Source organism: Schistocerca americana, chromosome 2 (genome assembly GCF_021461395.2).
Source record: "Schistocerca americana isolate TAMUIC-IGC-003095 chromosome 2, iqSchAmer2.1, whole genome shotgun sequence".
Lineage (NCBI taxonomy): Eukaryota > Metazoa > Arthropoda > Insecta > Orthoptera > Acrididae > Schistocerca > Schistocerca americana.
In genome coordinates this window covers 748,499,136-748,519,086 of record NC_060120.1, presented here as the reverse complement: position 1 = coordinate 748,519,086, position 19,951 = coordinate 748,499,136, and the positions used below count along the sequence as shown (strand labels likewise).

Below are 19,951 nucleotides of genomic sequence, written 5' to 3'. Positions count from 1 at the left end.
AGGAAGCCGCCTGGTAGAATTTTGCACAGAGCACAACATAATCATAACTAACACTTGGTTTAAGAATCATGAAAGAAGGTTGTATACATGGAAGAACCCTGGAGATACTAAAAGATATCAGATGGATTATATAATGGTAAGACAGAGATTTAGGAACCAGGTTTTAAATTGTAAGACATTTCCAGGGGCAGATGTGGACTCTGACCACAATCTATTGGTTAAGACCTGTAGATTAAAACTGAAGAAACTGCAAAAAGGTGGGAATTTAACGAGATGGGACCTGGATAAACTGAAAGAACCAGAGGTTGTACAGAGTTTCAGGGAGAGCATAAGAGAACAATTGACAGGAATGGGGGAAAGAAATACAGTAGAAGAAGAATGGGTAGCTTTGAGGGATGAAGTAGCGAAGGCAGCAGAGGATCAAGTAGGTAAAAAGACGAGGGCTAGTAGAAATCCTTGGGTAACAGAAGAAATACTGAATTTAATTGATGAAAGGAGAAAATATAAAAAATGCAGTAAATGTAGCAGGCAAAAAGGAATACAAACGTCTCAAAAATGAGATCGACAGGAAGTGCAAAATGGCTAAGCAGGGATGGCTAGAGGAAAAATGTAAGGATGTAGAGGCCTATCTCACTAGGGGTAAGATAGATACTGCCTACAGGAAAATTAAAGAGACCTTTGGAGATAAGAGAACCACTTGTATGAATATCAAGAGCTCAGATGGAAACCCAGTTCTAAGCAAAGAACGGAAAGCAGAAAGGTGGAAGGAGTATATAGAGGGTCTATACAAGGGCGATGTACTTGAGGACAATATTATGGAAATGGAAGAGGATGTAGATGAAGATGAAATGGGAGATATGATACTGCGTGAAGAGTTTGACAGAGCACTAAAAGACCTGAGTCGAAACAAGGCCCCCGGAGTAGACAACATTCCATTGGAACTACTGATGGCCTTGGGAGAGCCAGTCCTGACAAAACTCTACCATCTGGTGAGCAAGATGTATGAAACAGGGGAAATACCCTCAGACTTCAAGAAGAATATAATAATTCCAATCCCAAAGAAAGCAGGTGTTGACAAATGTGAAAATTACCGAACTATCAGTTTAATAAGTCACAGCAGCAAAATACTAACACGAATTCTTTACAGACGAATGGAAAAACTAGTAGAAGCCAACCTCGGGGAAGATCAGTTTCGATTCCGTAGAAATGTTGGAACACGTGAGGCAATACTGACCCTACGACTTATCTTAGAAGAAAGATTAAGGAAAGGCAAACCTACGTTTCTAGCATTTGTAGACTTAGAGAAAGCTTTTGACAATGTTGACTGGAATACTCTCTTTCAAATTCTAAAGGTGGCAGGGGTAAAATACAGGGAGCGAAAGGCTATTTACAATTTGTACAGAAACCAAATGGCAGTTATAAGAGTCGAGGGACATGAAAGGGAAGCAGTGGTTGGGAAGGGAGTAAGACAGGGTTGTAGCCTCTCCCCGATGTTGTTCAATCTGTATATTGAGCAAGCAGTAAAGGAAACAAAAGAAAAATTTGGAGTAGGTATTAAAATTCATGGAGAGGAAATAAAAACTTTGAGGTTCGCCGATGACATTGTAATTCTGTCAGAGACAGCAAAGGACTTGGAAGAGCAGTTGAATGGAATGGACAGTGTCTTGAAAGGAGGATATAAGATGAACATCAACAAAAGCAAAACGAGGATAATGTTATGTAGTCGAATTAAGTCGGGTGATGCTGAGGGAATTAGATTAGGAAATGAGGCACTTAAAGTAGTAAAGGAGTTTTGCTATTTTGGGAGCAAAATAACTGATTATGGTCGAAGTAGAGAGGATATAAAATGTAGGCTGGCAATGGCAAGGAAAGCGTTTCTGAAGAAGAGAAATTTGTTAACATCCAGTATTGATTTAAGTGTCAGGAAGTCATTTCTGAAAGTATTCGTATGGAGTGTAGCCATGTATGGAAGTGAAACATGGACAATAAATAGTTTGGACAAGAAGAGAATAGAAGCTTTCGAAATGTGGTGCTACAGAAGAATGCTGAAGATTAGATGGGTAGATCACATAACTAATGAGGAAGTATTGAATAGAATTGGGGAGAAGAGAAGTTTGTGGCACAACTTGACCAGAAGAAGGGATCGGTTGGTAGGACATGTTCCGAGGCATCAAGGGATCACCAATTTAGTATTGGAGGGCAGCGTGGAGGGAAAAAATCGTAGAGGGAGACCAAGAGATGAATACACTAAGCAGATTCAGAAGGATGTAGGTTGCAGTAGGTACTGGGAGATGAAAAAGCTTGCACAGGATAGAGTAGCATAGAGAGCTGCATCAAACCAGTCTCAGGACTGAAGACCACAACAACAACAACAACATTTCTTCTTAGTTCCCTTAAGCTTTTAAAATGGGTAGTTCTTCAGATAATACTTTGGCTGCAGAAGTTGGTTTCTTAATATTTGAACAATGTTAACTATACGGTGGAATAACAGCACGAAAATGGTAAGACTGCTACTCTTCACATAGAGAAAGCACCAACTTGCAGACAGGCACGATGAAAAGAAAGACTGCTAACATACTTCAAGCTTTTGGACGAAGTCCTTCTTCCCAAATATAGAAACACACACACAGCCTCCAGGCACTGTGACCCGACTGTGTCTTGAATGGAATGGGAAGAAACCCTAATAAATGGTACGAAGGGAAGTACTTCTGCTATGCACTTCACAGCAGTGTGTAGATGTCAAACAGGATCTGTATTTTCATCAAAATACATTATACAATTATGAAAGAGGAATGTGATGAAAGCAACAGCCAATTTGGCCCCCCCCCCCTCCTCCCCCCACACACACCAATCATTTATGAAATTTCACATGAATAGAACTTCGATAATTTGGAGCCTATCTGGACAAAATTGTCTTGCTGTTATTAGTGAATGTCACATAACAGAAGACAGCACCAGTCAAGGATCAGGTAGAGTGACATCTTTACACCATTTTCATGCAAAATGTGTCCATATTTTGCGTGATGGTAGCTCCAGTGTCGAGAAAATTGCAACCCGACCTATACTCAGGTGCTGTCTTTTTAACGCAAAGTTGTGGCCTGATATACACTTGCACATAGTCCCCAATGTGTTAGAGGTGTCTTTCTTAGAGATGCTACATACCAAAGGAAATTTTCTGGCATGAAATTTGCCTTGGATTGTCTTAAGAATCAAACTTCTGAACGCTAAATTTTGCATCTTGCACACAGAAATTAGTAATCAACAATTTCTATGGCAGTCACTTTAAGGTATAATTTCACCTCACCGATTTTTGTTTCATTAGAATTACATTTCTTGCCAAATTTGAATGCCCCTGGTGTGGTGAATACTATATAAAATGTAAATAACTTATATCGTTGAAACTACAGAACAAAAAGCAGAATTTCAAAGTTGACAAAAACTTCTGCTTTCTCAAAAAATTTTGACAGCTGATTTAGAAGGCTCCTAAAGAAGAATTGACTGTCAAAATCTAACTAAATGAGTAATTATTTATAAATTGTGTAGGCAGATACATACCCAATTTGAAGTGCATCTAAAGAAGTAAGGTGTGTATGTTTTCAAAAACTGGACCACTTGCAATAGAACACCTTATTAATCCTACATTTAAACAATGTACTTGATATGGCATTGTGTCATCAGTTATGATACTTTAATTTTGGTCTTCTTTATCTTTAATTTGAATCTAGCAATGGTAGCCTGTCCATATCACTGATCTCTACAGTATGATGAACATTTCCTTCCATTTCTACAATTGTCTCACCAAGATTAAAATTTGGTTACAGCAGTCAAAATCAGTAGTCCATCAAAGCAAATATTATGACAGGGGGTATACGTGGACTAGGAAAAAGATTCCCGGATTTCCTGGTTAAGAACATACTTTCTCCCAGGTGAAAACACGATTTTCTGTGATAAGTGACAGTATATTTTCCCTTATCAATCCTTTGAATGGTTATGGTTTTATACATGGGCGTACAATTTCCCGGCACTTTAGAAAACTAAACTTAGGGAGAAAGACACATTTTGGAAATATCTTTGATGTGCAGCAACATGTATACTGCGTATTTTCGTATTACGAAAGTACACACTGGAATTCCACCAAACACCGGATGTTACTTTCCGAATCACTGAAATCGAGATTGCGATGTGCTTTTGTAAGGCAAGCATAGCTCATGTCATGTGATCTCGCCAGCCGATGACAGCGGATACTCAGAGCATAGGACACGTGATGTGGTCAGTCAACAGCAACATCACTGTTAAGTAGCACGAACACACAAACAGGGAAAGTTAATAGTTTAAATTAATATACACAGTGTTACTATAGGAAAAGCAAAGCTTTCGCACATAATATTGGTCTCCAAGTTTAATAAGCTGCAAGAGGAGCTAAGCTTTCACATATAATGTTGCACTTTTTTGCGCATGTTAAACTTCAAGATATATCACACAAATGTGCCAGTAAAATTTTTAATAATGACATAATTGTCTGATCTTCAGGGTTCGAAATTCTTCTAAACGGCTCATTATCAAAGAGCTGATTATCAAAGTCAAACGCTCTGTGATTTAATAAATTCATGGTACATTCTTGCACATAGTTCAACTTATGTAAAAGGATATTTTCTTTGAAAGTAACACTTTTCAAATCACTATTCACAAATATTTTCCCGCGACCTGTAAGAAATAGGTTCATTTTAGCAGTTGCCAGTGAGCGCAGATAACAGGCGACACCGCGCTTGTCCAGCTATCGTGATGTAGGAAGCCCGTATGTACGTACGTGTAAAACATTGAAAGATCATACAGTATGTCAAAAGAAACAAGACATCAGATGATACTCCAAGAGCATCAGAATTTCGTGAACCATATTAAAATGTGCACATTTAAAGTGCACATTTGTATGTCCACATTCCCAATGAAGTACACCTCAACCTGATATTAAGCTTTTCAGTGCGGTTTTCGGGATGTAAATTTTCTTGGAGCACCAGTACTGTATTATATCATGTATGGTTCTTTATTATGACATAATGCCGTATGTCCTGGAAAATGAAAACGTGCACTTGAAATGCAGCAAACAGTTGAAACTAGCCTGTACTGTGGAATTAAACATTTCGTTTCAAATACATTTACTGCCTCTGTGGAAAAGGTTAATAAAAGTCAAATTTCTTTAGCAAACAGACAAAAATAACTTCATTGTTCTGCAAGGCGATTAATGCTTGACTGTCAAAAAGGTGGAAATAAAACAAAATCTGAAACTAATGACATATTTTAGCCTTCAGTAATTATGTGAATGTATTTTAATTCACTTGACAGCTCCCAGCCACAGATATCTGTTTTGTTTTCATTTGATGAGAGAGTAAATGAAGGGGAAAACAGCAAAATCACTAAATGCAAACATGGGTCACATTGAGACTATCCACCTCCCCACTACCACTCAGACTGCTCTGCGCAACACCCCCACACATCTATGATATTTGCGAACTGGGTCAATACGTAAAAAAAATAAAAATAAAAAAAATAAAAATAAAAAATCGAATTTTCAAAAATGTGTTCATCTTGTGTGCACATCTTTCTGAAAAATCTGAAACATAAAACATGTGTGTCCAAGGAAATATAAGACATATTATTTGGTCTTTAAATGACCTGTGGTGCCTCTCCTGCTCCCAGTCAGCCAATTTGACAGCCCCCCCCCCCCCCCCCCAAAAAAAACTACTATCAATAGCGGATGGGATTATTTGTAATTGGGAGAACAAGAACTCTTCCGAAAATTTGAACTCTTTATTGCTTATTAGCTAATAACCTGCTGTTTTGCGTGATATAAAATTAAATATAGGTTACGTAAAACCAATAGAGACAAGGGACAAGCAAGAAAGTACACAACCAAACGCGACTCATTAGCATTTTTTTCTCTCTAATCTTGCTACAGCTTTACATGGCGTGCTTTCCTTTCTGTGAAAGAATCTATTACCTCATCAAAGTTCGTCAAATGTTCTGCTACATGAAAAATCGGAATGTCATTATCTAACACTGAAAAAGCTGTTGACACAAATAATACCCAAGACTGGCTCGGTTTCTCGATTGGATTACATCTATTTTGTCACTGTCTGCTAGATAAAACAAATTAGGCCTTTCTAATAAGGCAGCAATTTTGTAACACACACCAAATAAACGAGACTGTTTTGGCACAAATGGCCACTTTTATAACACGACAGAATATAATTCACGAAGTACCAATATCAAATGCCTATTAGGCCTGCTACAAGCAAAAAGCTTTATGTCGGGAAATAGTTTCACATTTCATTCACACTTACCAGTTTCTCAAGCATGAGAGCGAAAAGAAGTACTACAAAATTTTTATATAAATTTGGAAGCGTCTTATTCTTCCATAATTTGTGTGATGTCCCCGTTTCTTCGCCTTCCCCATTCTGACAAACAATCTTATCATCACCAATTCTGTATCTATTCCTGCCATTGTCAAAATTTGTTCGCCGATTAACTTCCCCAACCCTGCCAGAATCACAGGTTTAGTTATCCCGCGATTATTTTTCGGTTAGGTGTTATTACGTGTTCGTACAACACATGTTCCTCAATACTTCCAAAATAGAACTTAAGCGGCTGCTAGCTGGGGCTGTACTACAGGTCCTTACTAGTGTAGTGATCTGGGCAAAAATTTTCTGCCAAAATTTCATTTCATTGGATACACCGAGAAGATAATACGCAATATTTCTCACATGTTATTCCTGTCAGTCATTTATTTCTATTCTGATAATCTGAATCTATGGATTTCGCTAGCAATTATAACAACGCTGATCATTCACAAACCCTTCCAACCACATAATCAGACAGCGATTGTCATTCATCTGTTCGGTTTTACTCCGCTCAGCTCGTATAGCCTCGTCCCTGTTTGTCTGCATAAAGTTTATTTCTCGATGCAACGAGGATTCTCCTGAGCAGAGACATCATGTACACTATGCACGCACTCAAAAATCAACTTATGATTTGTTCAGAAATCAACTTCAAATGTGTTCAAAAATGTCAAAAACCAACTGTGAAGGGTTTCAAAATCATATGAATAATCAATAGACAGACGTGCGCTGCATGCTAGGCGGTTTGTGAAAGAAGTTTTTTCCCCCTCAAGAACATGAATTTGGCGCCCAGTAGCATCTAGCTGCGACTGCTTACACAGCCAACAGCCACATTCCTGTAGCCAGAAGCGGGATAATCTACTAACCAAATGCGACTCAACTGCGCACGCACTGCTAAAATTAATCTAATGTAAACATTTGTGACTTCACACTTATCGGAGACAATTTGTTGTTATGAAGCACTGCATAGTCTTCCTAAAGCCTTTGACACATTTTGCAGTTGGCAGACGATTGCATGAGTGCTGTGTGTGTCTTTGTATATGGCGCATATCCTTTGCAATTTAAGTTATTTTTGTTTTTTCTCTTGTTTATGTTTTATTGTTGAAGTATTATTTTGTAGTAGCAGGATACAGTAATATCCTTTGTTAGAGTCGGTTCTTACCAGTCAAAATTACAAAAATTTAACTGACAACTGACAATGAAAAGTTCCCAGAATTCTAAAAACATCCCAGGTTTTTCCCAGTTTTCTGCTGGATGAAAAAATTCCCGGGTTTTTCCAGGTTCTCCAAGTTGTCCCGAGTCGTATACACTCTGTATGATCAGTCTAGCCTTCAATGCTGTCCCACAAAATGCAACATACAAAAAATTCCATCATATTTGCAGAATGCTATTGAAACAATTAACTGAAAATTGTTTCTAACATTGCAGAAATTGTGCAAGTGCCCCAAAAGGCAACCAATGGAATTTAGGTGCAAAACACTAGCAGATACGTGTTGAGACTACGCATCACTATTGTATTTTGTTTATAAAAGTTATATAATTTTCCTGTTTTAGAAAAATATTAGGTAACTTCTATTTCTGAATAGGCTGATGTGTTGTTACAGCATTTGTGTCTGTGGTAAGGGTGAAACAAATTGACTAAAGCAGATGGATGCATCAACTATCAAGAAATGCTTTTTTTCAAGGAGAGAGGAAGCAAGGAAGAGAAAATAGCTTTTATAGAATTGAAAGTTTTGACGGAAAAAGAAATAACCTATTTTTCCACCATCACAGACCAAGTGTTTCTGTTTTTGTAACTGCTACTGTCATTACACCCTAAAGGGGTTTTAATTTTCATAATAAACCTCTCTCTTTCATTACTGTCTGCAACTTTTTAAGTTATTAAAATTAGCTGGAAAAAGAACCGACCAACTTGGATGTAAATAGTGAATTACATTTCTGTAACGTACACCCAGGTATTTAACTAACCACAACTGCTCTTATAGGAAATCACAGTACAAACCCCTGACAATTAATTAAAGAGCAATCCTATGAAAGTATTATACAGTAAGGAAACAACTTCTCTCTGCTCCTACAATATCATCACTAAAAACAAGAAACAGTTTTTTAAAGAAAACCAACAGTGATAGTGCATTGCAATCATTACACATGCGGCTCAGTTTCATAGAATTATACTCTCATTAAATTCTAATCTGTCTGACATGAAATTAAAGCACAGATGGGGTTATTGTTCAGAATACTAATTAACTACACAAAAAAATAAAAACAGTTACAATGAGTTTCAGCTATTGAATGAATTGGAAAAAACTTACAAAAATTAAAGAATAGGTGTAAAACCAGACACTAGCTTGTAACTAAACTTAGGGTAACTATTTATTTGCAGCAAATTACACTTTAAGCATACAGGAGTGCCGCTTGGAATTCTAGATTTATAATTTATCTCCTATACATTTTATACATGTTCTATTAGTGCCAACATGCAAATGTGCAAGGGTGGACAAGTGAATGAAAACACACATTAGCAGAAACAATGAAAGCTTGTATACTAAAAATTTGAAAAAGAAAACACAAGAGAAAGTATTAGTTTTGAACTGTTTGTTGCTAATCATAATCACATTCGGCACGAAATAAAGGTTCTGATAAAGTAAGACTTTCTGTTAACACATCCAATCATTCTACAATCACCACTACCATTGTCTTGATGGTCTACATTGCTGTTGCTGTTGTTACCACCACCACCACCACCACCACCACCCCAACATTTAAATCAGCATTTACTTAACCCACTCTTTCTTATAAGATATTCAGCTGCTTTAATTAAAAAAAAAAAAAAAAAAAAAAAAAAAAAAAAAAAAAAAAAAAAAAAAAACCACAATAATGATCCTGTCTCTAATGCTGGTACACAATAATAATAATAATAATAATAATAATCAGAGAAGTCACACCACTGAACAACCGACTGATGACCATGTGCGTTCAGTGTGCCAACAAAAAATACACACTGATCAATGCACGTGCCCATACTAAGAGCAACAAGAGAGACCCACAGTCTGCAGATAAATTCTGGTCAACTCTTGACAAAGTATTATCCAAAGTATTCAAGGATGACATCAAACGTCTTACAGGCAATTTCAATGCACAGATCGGCAGGGGCGGGGTGGGGGGGCCACAGGAAACCAGCTGGAAAGTATCTTGCAGGGGGGGGGGGGGGGGGATGTATGAACTGATTCAGCTGGGAAGAGCATCATGAAGCCATCGAATCCTCTCCTGATGCAAGCTGGCCCACAGCTGTGTTAACTGGTTTCTTGATATCCTGGATACTGGCACTGGGACACAGTTTACATCTTACCTGGTTCTATTGGGGGACAGATTTGCAGCACCTTAACATTACACCCACAGCTTGTAGGCACATGGGCAATGTATGAAAAGCACTGCCCTGTTGAAAAATGGCACCATGATATTGTCACAAGAGATGTAATATACGAGGACACAGGATGTCTGTGATTTACCACTGTGTTGTCAGTTCTCTCAGTCACTGCCAGGTATGACCTGATGTCATATCTGATGGCTCATCACATCATGTCGGCAATAATACTGCTGTCTCTCTCCAAAAACATTGGAAGGGGCACCTCCCCAGGAAAAGGGTCACAATGTGGTTAGTGCACAATACAATAATCTTTCCTTGTGGTGGAAAGCCATGGTCAAATGAAAACTTTGCAACACCCTTACAAAGGGTGTCAGGAGCTGGTAACAATGCCCAACAGAAGTACACATTATCTACATGTTCTTCATAGATCACTTAACATCTGATACTATTCACATCCCTTATATACGCTACAAAGACTGAAATACTAAACTTGAACAACACTAATGCAATGTGTTTCTTAAAGTTTTCACAGTAGATTGAATATTCCATCAACTTTCTGGTCTGCATCTGAGATATAATTAATTCTTGTTCTCAGACGTTGACAATCTTTCGGCATTCCAAGGCGAGTCACCTGCAACATTTTTTAACCATTTTCAACAATACTGTGGAGTATTTGTGCACGTGTCAGAGAGAACATTGTTCATAAGAAGGGCACAAGTCATAGTTAAAATGCTTTACACCTCAAAGAGTAAAACAAAACAAGTGCAAAGTCACTGGACCCACAGTGCTTTAGAAATATTTAGTTATTTATTATGGACAGCATACATTAAAACAATATTTCCTTTGAGAGTGCAGACATGAAATGAGGGGTTTGCTTCATTTGTCGGGCTGACACTGTGCTTATTTTGTTTTACTGTTAGATGCATAAAGTTCTATTTACGACTGATGCTCTTGTGTTGTCTCTGATGGAAGCATGATTACTTCACAGTGTTGTGTAATCTGATTTAAAAATTTTGCAAGCAACTCATCTTGAGAATGGCTGAGAGGTTGTCAGCTGAAACATCACAAAAAGAATTAATAATATCCTAGAGGCATGTCTGAAAGTTCATGAAATGCAAAACTAATGTACTCTGGTGGACATGTCATGAATGATTGCAGTTCTAATCATTTATAGGTCTGTCAATGTTGCATATGTATATAAAGTTACATTTACATCTGACCACATCTCCTTGGTGATCACTTTTTTCATCAGGCAACTTACTTATATTCTACAGCAGCCATTCATATGCACACTTTTATTTATTTATTTTTAAATCAAGAACTAAATTCCCTTCTGCTTCCAGGTAAAAAATTAGAGATCTTTGTCTTTCCTCACCTATTAACCATCTCAGTAATGGGTAATAATAATATTCTCCCCTCCCCCTCCCCCCCCTCCGAAGTTCTCTTATTAACGTCTACAGGAAACAGGGAGGGGTGCACAATGAGTTGTTACAATAAATTGGTCTACATTAATGCTTGAAATGATCACATCTCACGTTTTAGGTATTCTCAAATACTCACGCAACACACTAATTTGAAGCTTCTAATAAATTAAATCCTTTTTGTTCTGCGCCCTTACCAAACAATTTTTAGCCCAGAGCAACTTAAAAAACTTCTAAACAATGAAACTTACTGTGGAAAGTATGGGTTTAAAACATCGGAAACAATGATTAAATACATAATAGTAATCTTCTAGTGGCAAAGATATCAGAGACAACTACAAAGCAAAATACACCATCACACTGCGAGTCTACTTTTCCGTAAAACTATGAATGGCAATAGTTATTCACAAAAAGCACAAAAAAGCATCAGTTTACAAGTTTTGCAAATAGTGTAATTGTTTCAAACTGCTTCTATATCAAATATAAACACTCAATCCTCAGTGAAGAAATCAACCAAACATCAACTCAAAATACTCAGCTAACACCGCTTACCCCCATTCACGCACGCTCGAGCGCGTTTTCATAAGTACACATCAAAAAAGTAACAGCATGCGGAAGTGGTGAGTTTGTGTATATTTGCATGAACAACAAATAATTGCTACCTATGAATCACTCTTCTTTAATAATAATAATAATAATAATAATAATAACAACAACAACAACAGACATTAAAACTTTATATCTTCCTGTCTACTTGTTACTTCATTTCCATATTCTACCAAGCACCAAAAAGCAGAGCCATCTAGCACAACAAAGTGAAACATTTTTCAATCAATTTTTTACTAAAGAATTCAATGGGAAAGGACATGCACCTGCTTTATGTAAACTTACCTAACATGGACACCATCATTAATATGTTGCACCAGATCACCTATAATCTCATGCTTTATATAATAAAGCATTCGAACACGTAACAGTATCCTGCAAGCAAACAGTGCTTTTAGTTATTTGAATGCACTGACACAATTGAACTGCACAAAAAGTATTATTTCTACCAAAACTATTGGATCTTGTAAGCAAAATATCAACAGTGACACAGATATTGCTACTGAAGTGACAATAAAATAATTTTCAGGAATCTGTGCTATACAATAGTTGATTTTTTATTTACTGAAAGTTAGATGCAATAATAAAGGAAGGTTCACTGTTCTTAATGGAAGAACTGTATGTACAGGAGCCCTTAGAAGGCAATGCCCGTTTGTACCTTTTTATCACCCCCAAATTTTTGATTTTCTGTTCATTCATCTACTTCAGTTCCAAGAGTAATATCCAAAATCTTCCTTCAATCAGCAAATTCAAGTGAAGTACTAACACTGTATAAAGCTTTAGATGCCATAGCAGTCTCAGTCTACTAAAATGGAGGAATGTGCTTTTAGTGTAGTCAGTCCCCAGAACAAGATGCTTTTTGTCTTGTATAGCACTGGCATAATCTTCGGTTTGTTATTTTGCTGGAAATATGACACACTCATACTTAGCACTTTGCCCTCAGCACGTCTCCTACAAATTTATTCGCTTGGCGCCAGAAACACTAATTCGGACTACTTGGCTTGTCACCGGCCGTTCTTGACATTATCGGGAAAATGTAAATTGTTACGTTTTCCTGATCTCATTGTTAATATCGTTAATTCTCTTAAGTTCTCAACCCTGTTCCCTACTTTCATGAAATTTCGAAGATATACATACGTAAATAAATACAAAATTTGTTTGTTTCATATATACGTTTATTTGCATTGTCTTTTGTACTTAGTATTTCTCTTTCAGTCTGTCAACCAGATCATGATGAGACGTACACGATGTAGTGGCAATCTCCAAGTTATACTCCGCGAATTCATCTACAGATAGTTAGTGTATCTAATGTGTTAAGAGTCTAACAAATCTATGGGCTCTAACAGGGTGTATACGTGAACAAGGAAAAAAAATTCCCGGATTTTTCCCGGTTAAAAATACACTTTCTCCCGGTGACAGTATATTTTCCCTTATCAATCCTTTGAATGGTTATGGTTTTATACACAGGCATACAATGTCCCGGCACTTTAGATAACGAAACTCAAGAAAAAAAGACATGTTTTGGAAATATCTTTGATGTGCAGCAACATGCATGCTGCGTATTTTCGTATTACGAAGGCATACATTGGAATTCCACCAAACACCGCATGTTACTTTTTGAATCATTGAAATCCCATATTTCGATGCGCGTTTGTAAGCCGTTCGTAGTTCATGTCATGTGATCTCGTCAGCCGATGACAGCGGATTTCAGAGCATAGTACACGTGATGTAGTCAGCCAACAGCAACATCACTGTCAAGTAGCACGAACACACAAAAGGAAAGTTAATAGTTTAAATTAATATACACAGTGTTGCTACAAGAAAAGGAAAGTTAATAGTTTAAATTAATATACATAGTGTTGTTACAAGAAAAGCAAAGCTTTCACATACAATATTGGTCTCAAGCTGCAAGAGAAGCTAAGCTTTCGCATATACTGTTGCTCTTTCTTGCGCGTGTTACACTTTAAGATATATCACACAAATGTGCCAGTAAAATTTTTAATGATGTCATAAATGTCTGATCTTCAGGGTTCGAAATTCTTCTAAATGGCTCGACATCAAAGAGTTGATTTTTAAATGAGAGTCAAACGCTCTGTGATTTAATAAATTCATGGTACATCCTTGCACACAGCTCAACTTACGTAAAAAGATATTTACTTTGAAAGTAACGCTTTTCAAACCACCATTCGCAATATTTTCCCGCGACCTGTTAGAAATAGGTTCGTTTCAGTAGTTCAGTAGTTGCCAGAGAGCACAGATAACAGGCGACACCGCGCTTGGGTAGCTACCATGACGTAGGAACCCCGTATGTACGTACGTGTAAAACATTGAAAGATCATAAATTATGTCATAAAAGAAAGAAGACATCAGAGGATACTGCAAGAACATCGGAATTTCGTGAACCGTATTCAAATGTGCACAGCCAGGCCTGTGGATTTAAACATTTTGTTTCAAATACATTGACTGCCTCTGCGGAAAAGGTTAACAAAAGTCAAATTTCTTTAGCAGACAAAAATAACTTCATTGTGCGCAAGGTGATTAATGCTTGACTGTCAGAAAGGTGGAAATAAAATAAAATCTGAAACTAATAACATATTTTAGGCTTCCGTGATTATTTGATGTGTTTTAATTCACTTGATAGCTCCCGGCCACAGATATCCATTTTGTTTTCATTTGACGTGAGAGTAAACGAAGAGGAAACAGCAAAATCACTAAATGTAAACACAGGTCACATGGAAACTACCCAGTATAACTCAGACTGCCCTGCGCATCAGTCCAGAATCTACGATGTTTGCGAAACGGGTCAATACAAAAAAAAATTCAGTTTTCAAAATATGTTCATCTTGTAGCGCACATAATTCTGAAAAGTCTGAAACATAAAACATATGTATTCAAGGAAATGTAAGACCTATTATTTGGTCTTAAGTATGCCAAAGTGCAGTGCCACGACGCCTCTTCATAAAGCATTTTTCTACCGCACGTCCAAACTATATTCAGGAGAGCGGAAATTGAAATGTCCTGTCGTGCCTCTCCTGCTCCCAGTCGGCCGGTTTGACAGCCTGCCCCTCTTTGAAAAAAATCTCGCAATTAATAGCGGATGGGATTAATTAGAAAATCTGAACTCTTTATTGCCTATTAGTTAATAACTTGCTGTTTTGTGTGACATAAAATTAAATATAGGATATATAAAACCAATACTGACAAGAGATAAACAAAAAATTACACATTTCTTCAAACCTTAGCTCCTGGCATTTTATCCTCTCTAATCTTGCTACAGCTTTACATGGCGTGCTTTCCTTTCTGCGAAAGAATCTATTACCTCATCAAAGTTCCTCAAATGTTTTGCTACATGAAAAATCAAAATATCATTATCTAATACTGAAAAAGCTGTTAATACAAATAATGCCCAAGACTGGTGTGGTTTCTCGATCTGATTACGCCTGTTTTGTCACTGTCTGCTAGATAAAAACAAAATAGGCCTTTCTAATATGGCAGCAATTTTGTAACACACCAAATAAATGAGACTGTTTTGGCACAAATGGCCATTTTTATAACACAACAGAATATAATCCAATAAGTACTAATATCAAATGCCCATTAGGTCTACTACAAGCAAAAAACTTTATGTTAGGAAATAGTTTCACGTTTCATTCATACGCACCAGCTTCTCAAGCATGAGATCAAAAAGTAGTATTACGAAATTTTTAGATAAATTTGGTATCGTCTTATTCTTCCATAATTTGTGTGATGTCCCCGTTTCTTCTCCTTCCTCGTTCTAACAAACAGTCTTGTCATCACCCATTCTGTAGCTATTGCTGCCACTGTCAAAATTTGTTCGCCGATTAACTTCACTAAGCCTGCCAGAATCACAGGTTTAGTTGTCCCGCAATTATATTCCAGTTAGGCGTTATTACGTGTTCCAACACGTTTTCCGCACTACTTCCAGAATAGAACTTATGCGGCTGCTAGCCAGGGACTGTACTACTGGTCCTTACTTGTATAGCGATCTGGCCAAAAATTTTCTGTCAAAATTTCGTTTTCTTGGATACACCGAGAATATAATACGCTCATTGGAGGCAATTTGTTGTTATGAAGCACTGCACAGTCATCCTAAAGCCTTTGACACATTTGCAATTGGCAGACACTTGCATGAGCACTGTGTGTCATCGTTGTATATGGCACATTTCCTTCGCAATTTAAGTTATTTTCGTTTTTTCATCTCATTTATGTTTTATTGTTGAAGTATTATTCTGCAGTAGCGGGATACAGTAATATCCTTTGTTAGAGTATCGGTTCTTACCGGTCAAAATTACAAAAATTTAACTGAAAACTAAAGCAATGAAAAATTCCTGGAATTCTAAAAATATCCCGGGTTTTTCCCCGGTTTTCTCCCGGATGAAAAAATTCCCGGGTTTTTCCCGGATCTCCCGGTTGTATACACCCTGTCTCATGAATCAAAACTTGTCATGTGGCTCTACCACCCACTTCTCAGTCTAATTTCTTTGAATACAGTCATATACGCATTACATAATTGGTGGAAACACTGCTTATTGGAATCCTTTTTAGCTGCACAAGGAATTTTAGACCATTCTTATCTTAGGTTTGCAATTTGATACTTCATTATAACCAATTTTGTGGTCATATGAACATAATATCTTGGGTGATGTTGATCTCTATTTACTACGGTCAAGGGGTTAGTGGACATTCTTCTCCAATATGACTTGAATACCTGAAACAGTATGTATTCAACTAATTCCAATGAATGAATATTTCACTATGAAGATGTAATAAAGTCAAAAGTACTTTGCCACTCACACATTAAGGAGATGCGTTTAAAAATCAATACACAGAGATCAATAATATTCAAGTTTTCTACACTTCTTACGTAGGATTAAAATGATGAACAGGAGAAATTAAGGATATAGTAATTTTATTGATGCTGTACAGACGAAAATTTGCTTCAAAGATTGGGTCAGGAGTGAGAAAGGACACAAAGCGGCAATTAATCGAGAAAGTACTAACATCCTCAATTCTGATACTATACTGTTATCATAATACACGGCAGATCGTTTGATTTGATTTATTTATTCATCTTAGCATCATCTCACAACGATGTACAATTTGTTATTATAATACAATGAAAATAAATACCACAACTTTCCTACAAGATTATAGCTCAAGATATATCCACACACAGAACGTATGTTTTTATAAGGATAGGTCAGGTGGTCAGCTGTTGTCTTGTTGAATGAAACCATCCCACCAGTGTCTGAAATGATTTAGGAAAATCTAAATCAGGATGGCTGCACAGAGCAAACTCCACCTTCCCACAGCTGAGATTAGTGTCTTTAACAACTGCACTCCATCATTCAGTTAGTCCCTAACGTACATTCTGAAATTCCTAATATTTTTGGGAGCTTTCTCGGGACTAATTCGCACTACATCATGCCAAAATCTTTCACAATATGTTTATGAGATAGCATTCATACCACCAGCATTGAAATGAAACAAGATGGAATGTCCATGTAAATGATGAAAGTTTTGACACAGAACAGATGGTGACATTATCTGCTAACATTTTAACCTAGCCCATGTGGGCTCGCTCACTCTGCAACACTGGATTTTGTGCTTCTGTGTCTTCTTTATTTTTCCTGTAAATTTTTTTCCTATACAAGGAAACTCAACACCTGTAAACCAAAAATTATTTCGTTTTCGCACAACCTCGAGAAAGAAAACAGCTGACATTGTGCAAAAATAAGAACAAACATTGATATCACTGCAACTGTATGACAACTCTCTCTCTCTCTCTCTCTCTCTCTCTCTCTCTCTCTCTCTCTCTCTCTCTCTCTCTCTCTGTGTGTGTGTGTGTGTGTGTGTGTGTGTGTGTGTGTGTAGCAGTATTATTATTGTTCCATCCTAGACTTTCCATTGTTTGATAGTGTCTTTGACAACCGACTTTCATTTATAAAAAAAACTGATTCAACAGTGAAGCCATAAGCTCCATTAAAGGAAGGGAGGGGGGGGGGGGGGGGTTCACTATTTTTAAGAAATTACTTTGTAATTAAATGGAAAATGCAAATGGCCTTGCTGCAGTGGGAACACAGGTTCCCATCAGATCACCAAAGTTAAGCATACCTCAGATGAATTCACAACTGCGAATAAGGACTATCTTCAGCTGTAGAATGGAATGACGACACAGAAAATTTGTGCCGGACCAGGACTGTAACCCAGATTTCCCACTTATCACGAGCAGTCGCCTTACCATTTGGCTATCTGTGTACGACTCACAGCCAGGTCCTACTTCCACGTGTCATTAACTATATGTCTAGAATCTGCACTCTCTCATCAATTGTGTGTATTCGAGTACAGTGGCCTAGTTGTGAGTCGTACATGGATAGCCAAATGGTAATGTAGCCACTCACGATAAGCGGGAAATCTGGGTTCGAGTCCCGGTCCTGCACAAATTTTCACTGTCGTCATTCTATTCCACAGCTGATGGTAATCATTATTCACAATTGTGAATTCATCTGATGTTGTTTCATAATGGTTGTCGCCGCTGCAGTGCATTGTCATCAGAATAACACAGGCACTGGAATACCATATTTATATGACAATACTGGGCATGCTACTTTCAAGTACATCATCTGATATGTACAGGAATACCCATAACTGATGTGTGAGTACATATCACAGACATATGGTTGACAACATAAGAATGTTTGGATATGGGTGTGAGTCACGCATGTATAGCCATATGGTAACATAAGAATGTTTGGATATGGGTGTGAGTCACACATGTATAGCCATATGGTAAGGCGACCGCTTGTGATAAGAAGCGGGCAATCCAGGTTCGAGAGGCAGTCCAGCACAAATTTTCATTGTCCTCATTCCATTCTACAGCTGATGGTAGTCATTATTTGCAATTGTGAATTCATCTTATGTGTTTCATAATGGCTGTCGTCGCTGCAGTGCATTGTAATCAGAATAACACAGGCACTGAAATACCAAAGCTAAGCACTGTCAGGCTGGGCTAGCACCTGGATGGGTTACCATCCAGTCTGCTGAGCACTCTTGGCTGGCGGGTGCACTCAGCCCAAATGAGGCAAACTGAGGAGCTACTTGATTGAGAAGTAGCAGTTCTGGTCTCGTAATCTGACATAAGGCTGGGAGAGCAGTGTGCTGACCATATGCCCCTCCATACTTTAATCCAGTGTTGCCTCTGGGCTAAGGGTGACATGGGGGCCGATTGGTACCGTTAGGCCTTCATGGCCTGTTTGGGCAGAGTTTAGTAATTAAATAGGAAACAAACTTTGAATAATGAAACTAAAGAGTGATGTACACTCCCTTCTAAATTAATGTTGATGCTTTAAAATGTTTGTAGGGCACTTATAGCAACCAGCATTGCATAGAATTTACCACAAGGTTTCTGACAAATACTCATTATGAGCTTTGCTTTGGTGACTTAAAATTCTACTACTATTGCTATTGCTAGTTCCTTACTGTCAATTCTATATGCTAACTTCTTGTATGAAGAATGTTTCCTCATACTCTCACATTCACTGGTGAGTACAGCAATGTAACATGGTGGTGATGTTCCATCTCGAGTTAACATAACACCACTCTACGAGACCTGATGTGAAAGTCTGTTCACATTCAGTGTGAACTAACATTCATCCTACTGTAGTACTGCACAAATGATATTAATGTTAGGCACCCATAATGGAAGATGCATACCTGAATGACATGGCAAGTGGTGTAGCATAAAGCATACATCTAGCTTGCAACTTCAGATGAAACAGATACAGCACAATGGAGCAGCACCTACTGGGCTGAACCGATGTAACTGAGACACTTGGCATGCCACGCCACTGTCAGATGAATGCAACATATTCCACTTTGTGACACACGCTTCGTCTATGCTACTGACAGTTTACGAGTTCAATATTCATTTTTGTTGTTCTAGTGGAAAGGTACTCAGCACACATACAGCAAATAAAGCATAAGAAAGGACTGCTAATGACATGTCATGGATAGGTACAGTAATTTGAATTCATTTAATCTGTTTGTGGAAAAGAATAAAGAAAGAGAACTAAATAGAATTGACATATATGAGGTTTTATATAAGACATACACGTAAATCTTTTTATTGAATGTATTATCAGGGC

General features: G+C 37.6%; 1 protein-coding gene across 1 annotated transcript in view; it reads right to left on the bottom strand.

Annotated features, from left to right (window-relative positions):
* The window catches only part of LOC124594923 (chromodomain-helicase-DNA-binding protein 7), a 310,905-nt gene that overhangs the window by 123,204 nt on the left and 167,750 nt on the right, over nucleotides 1-19,951 (bottom strand). The window contains exon 26 of the mRNA XM_047133415.1: nucleotides 12,072-12,161. Coding sequence (XP_046989371.1) covers nucleotides 12,072-12,161 — 90 coding nt within the window. The remainder of the gene's footprint in view (nucleotides 1-12,071; nucleotides 12,162-19,951) is intronic.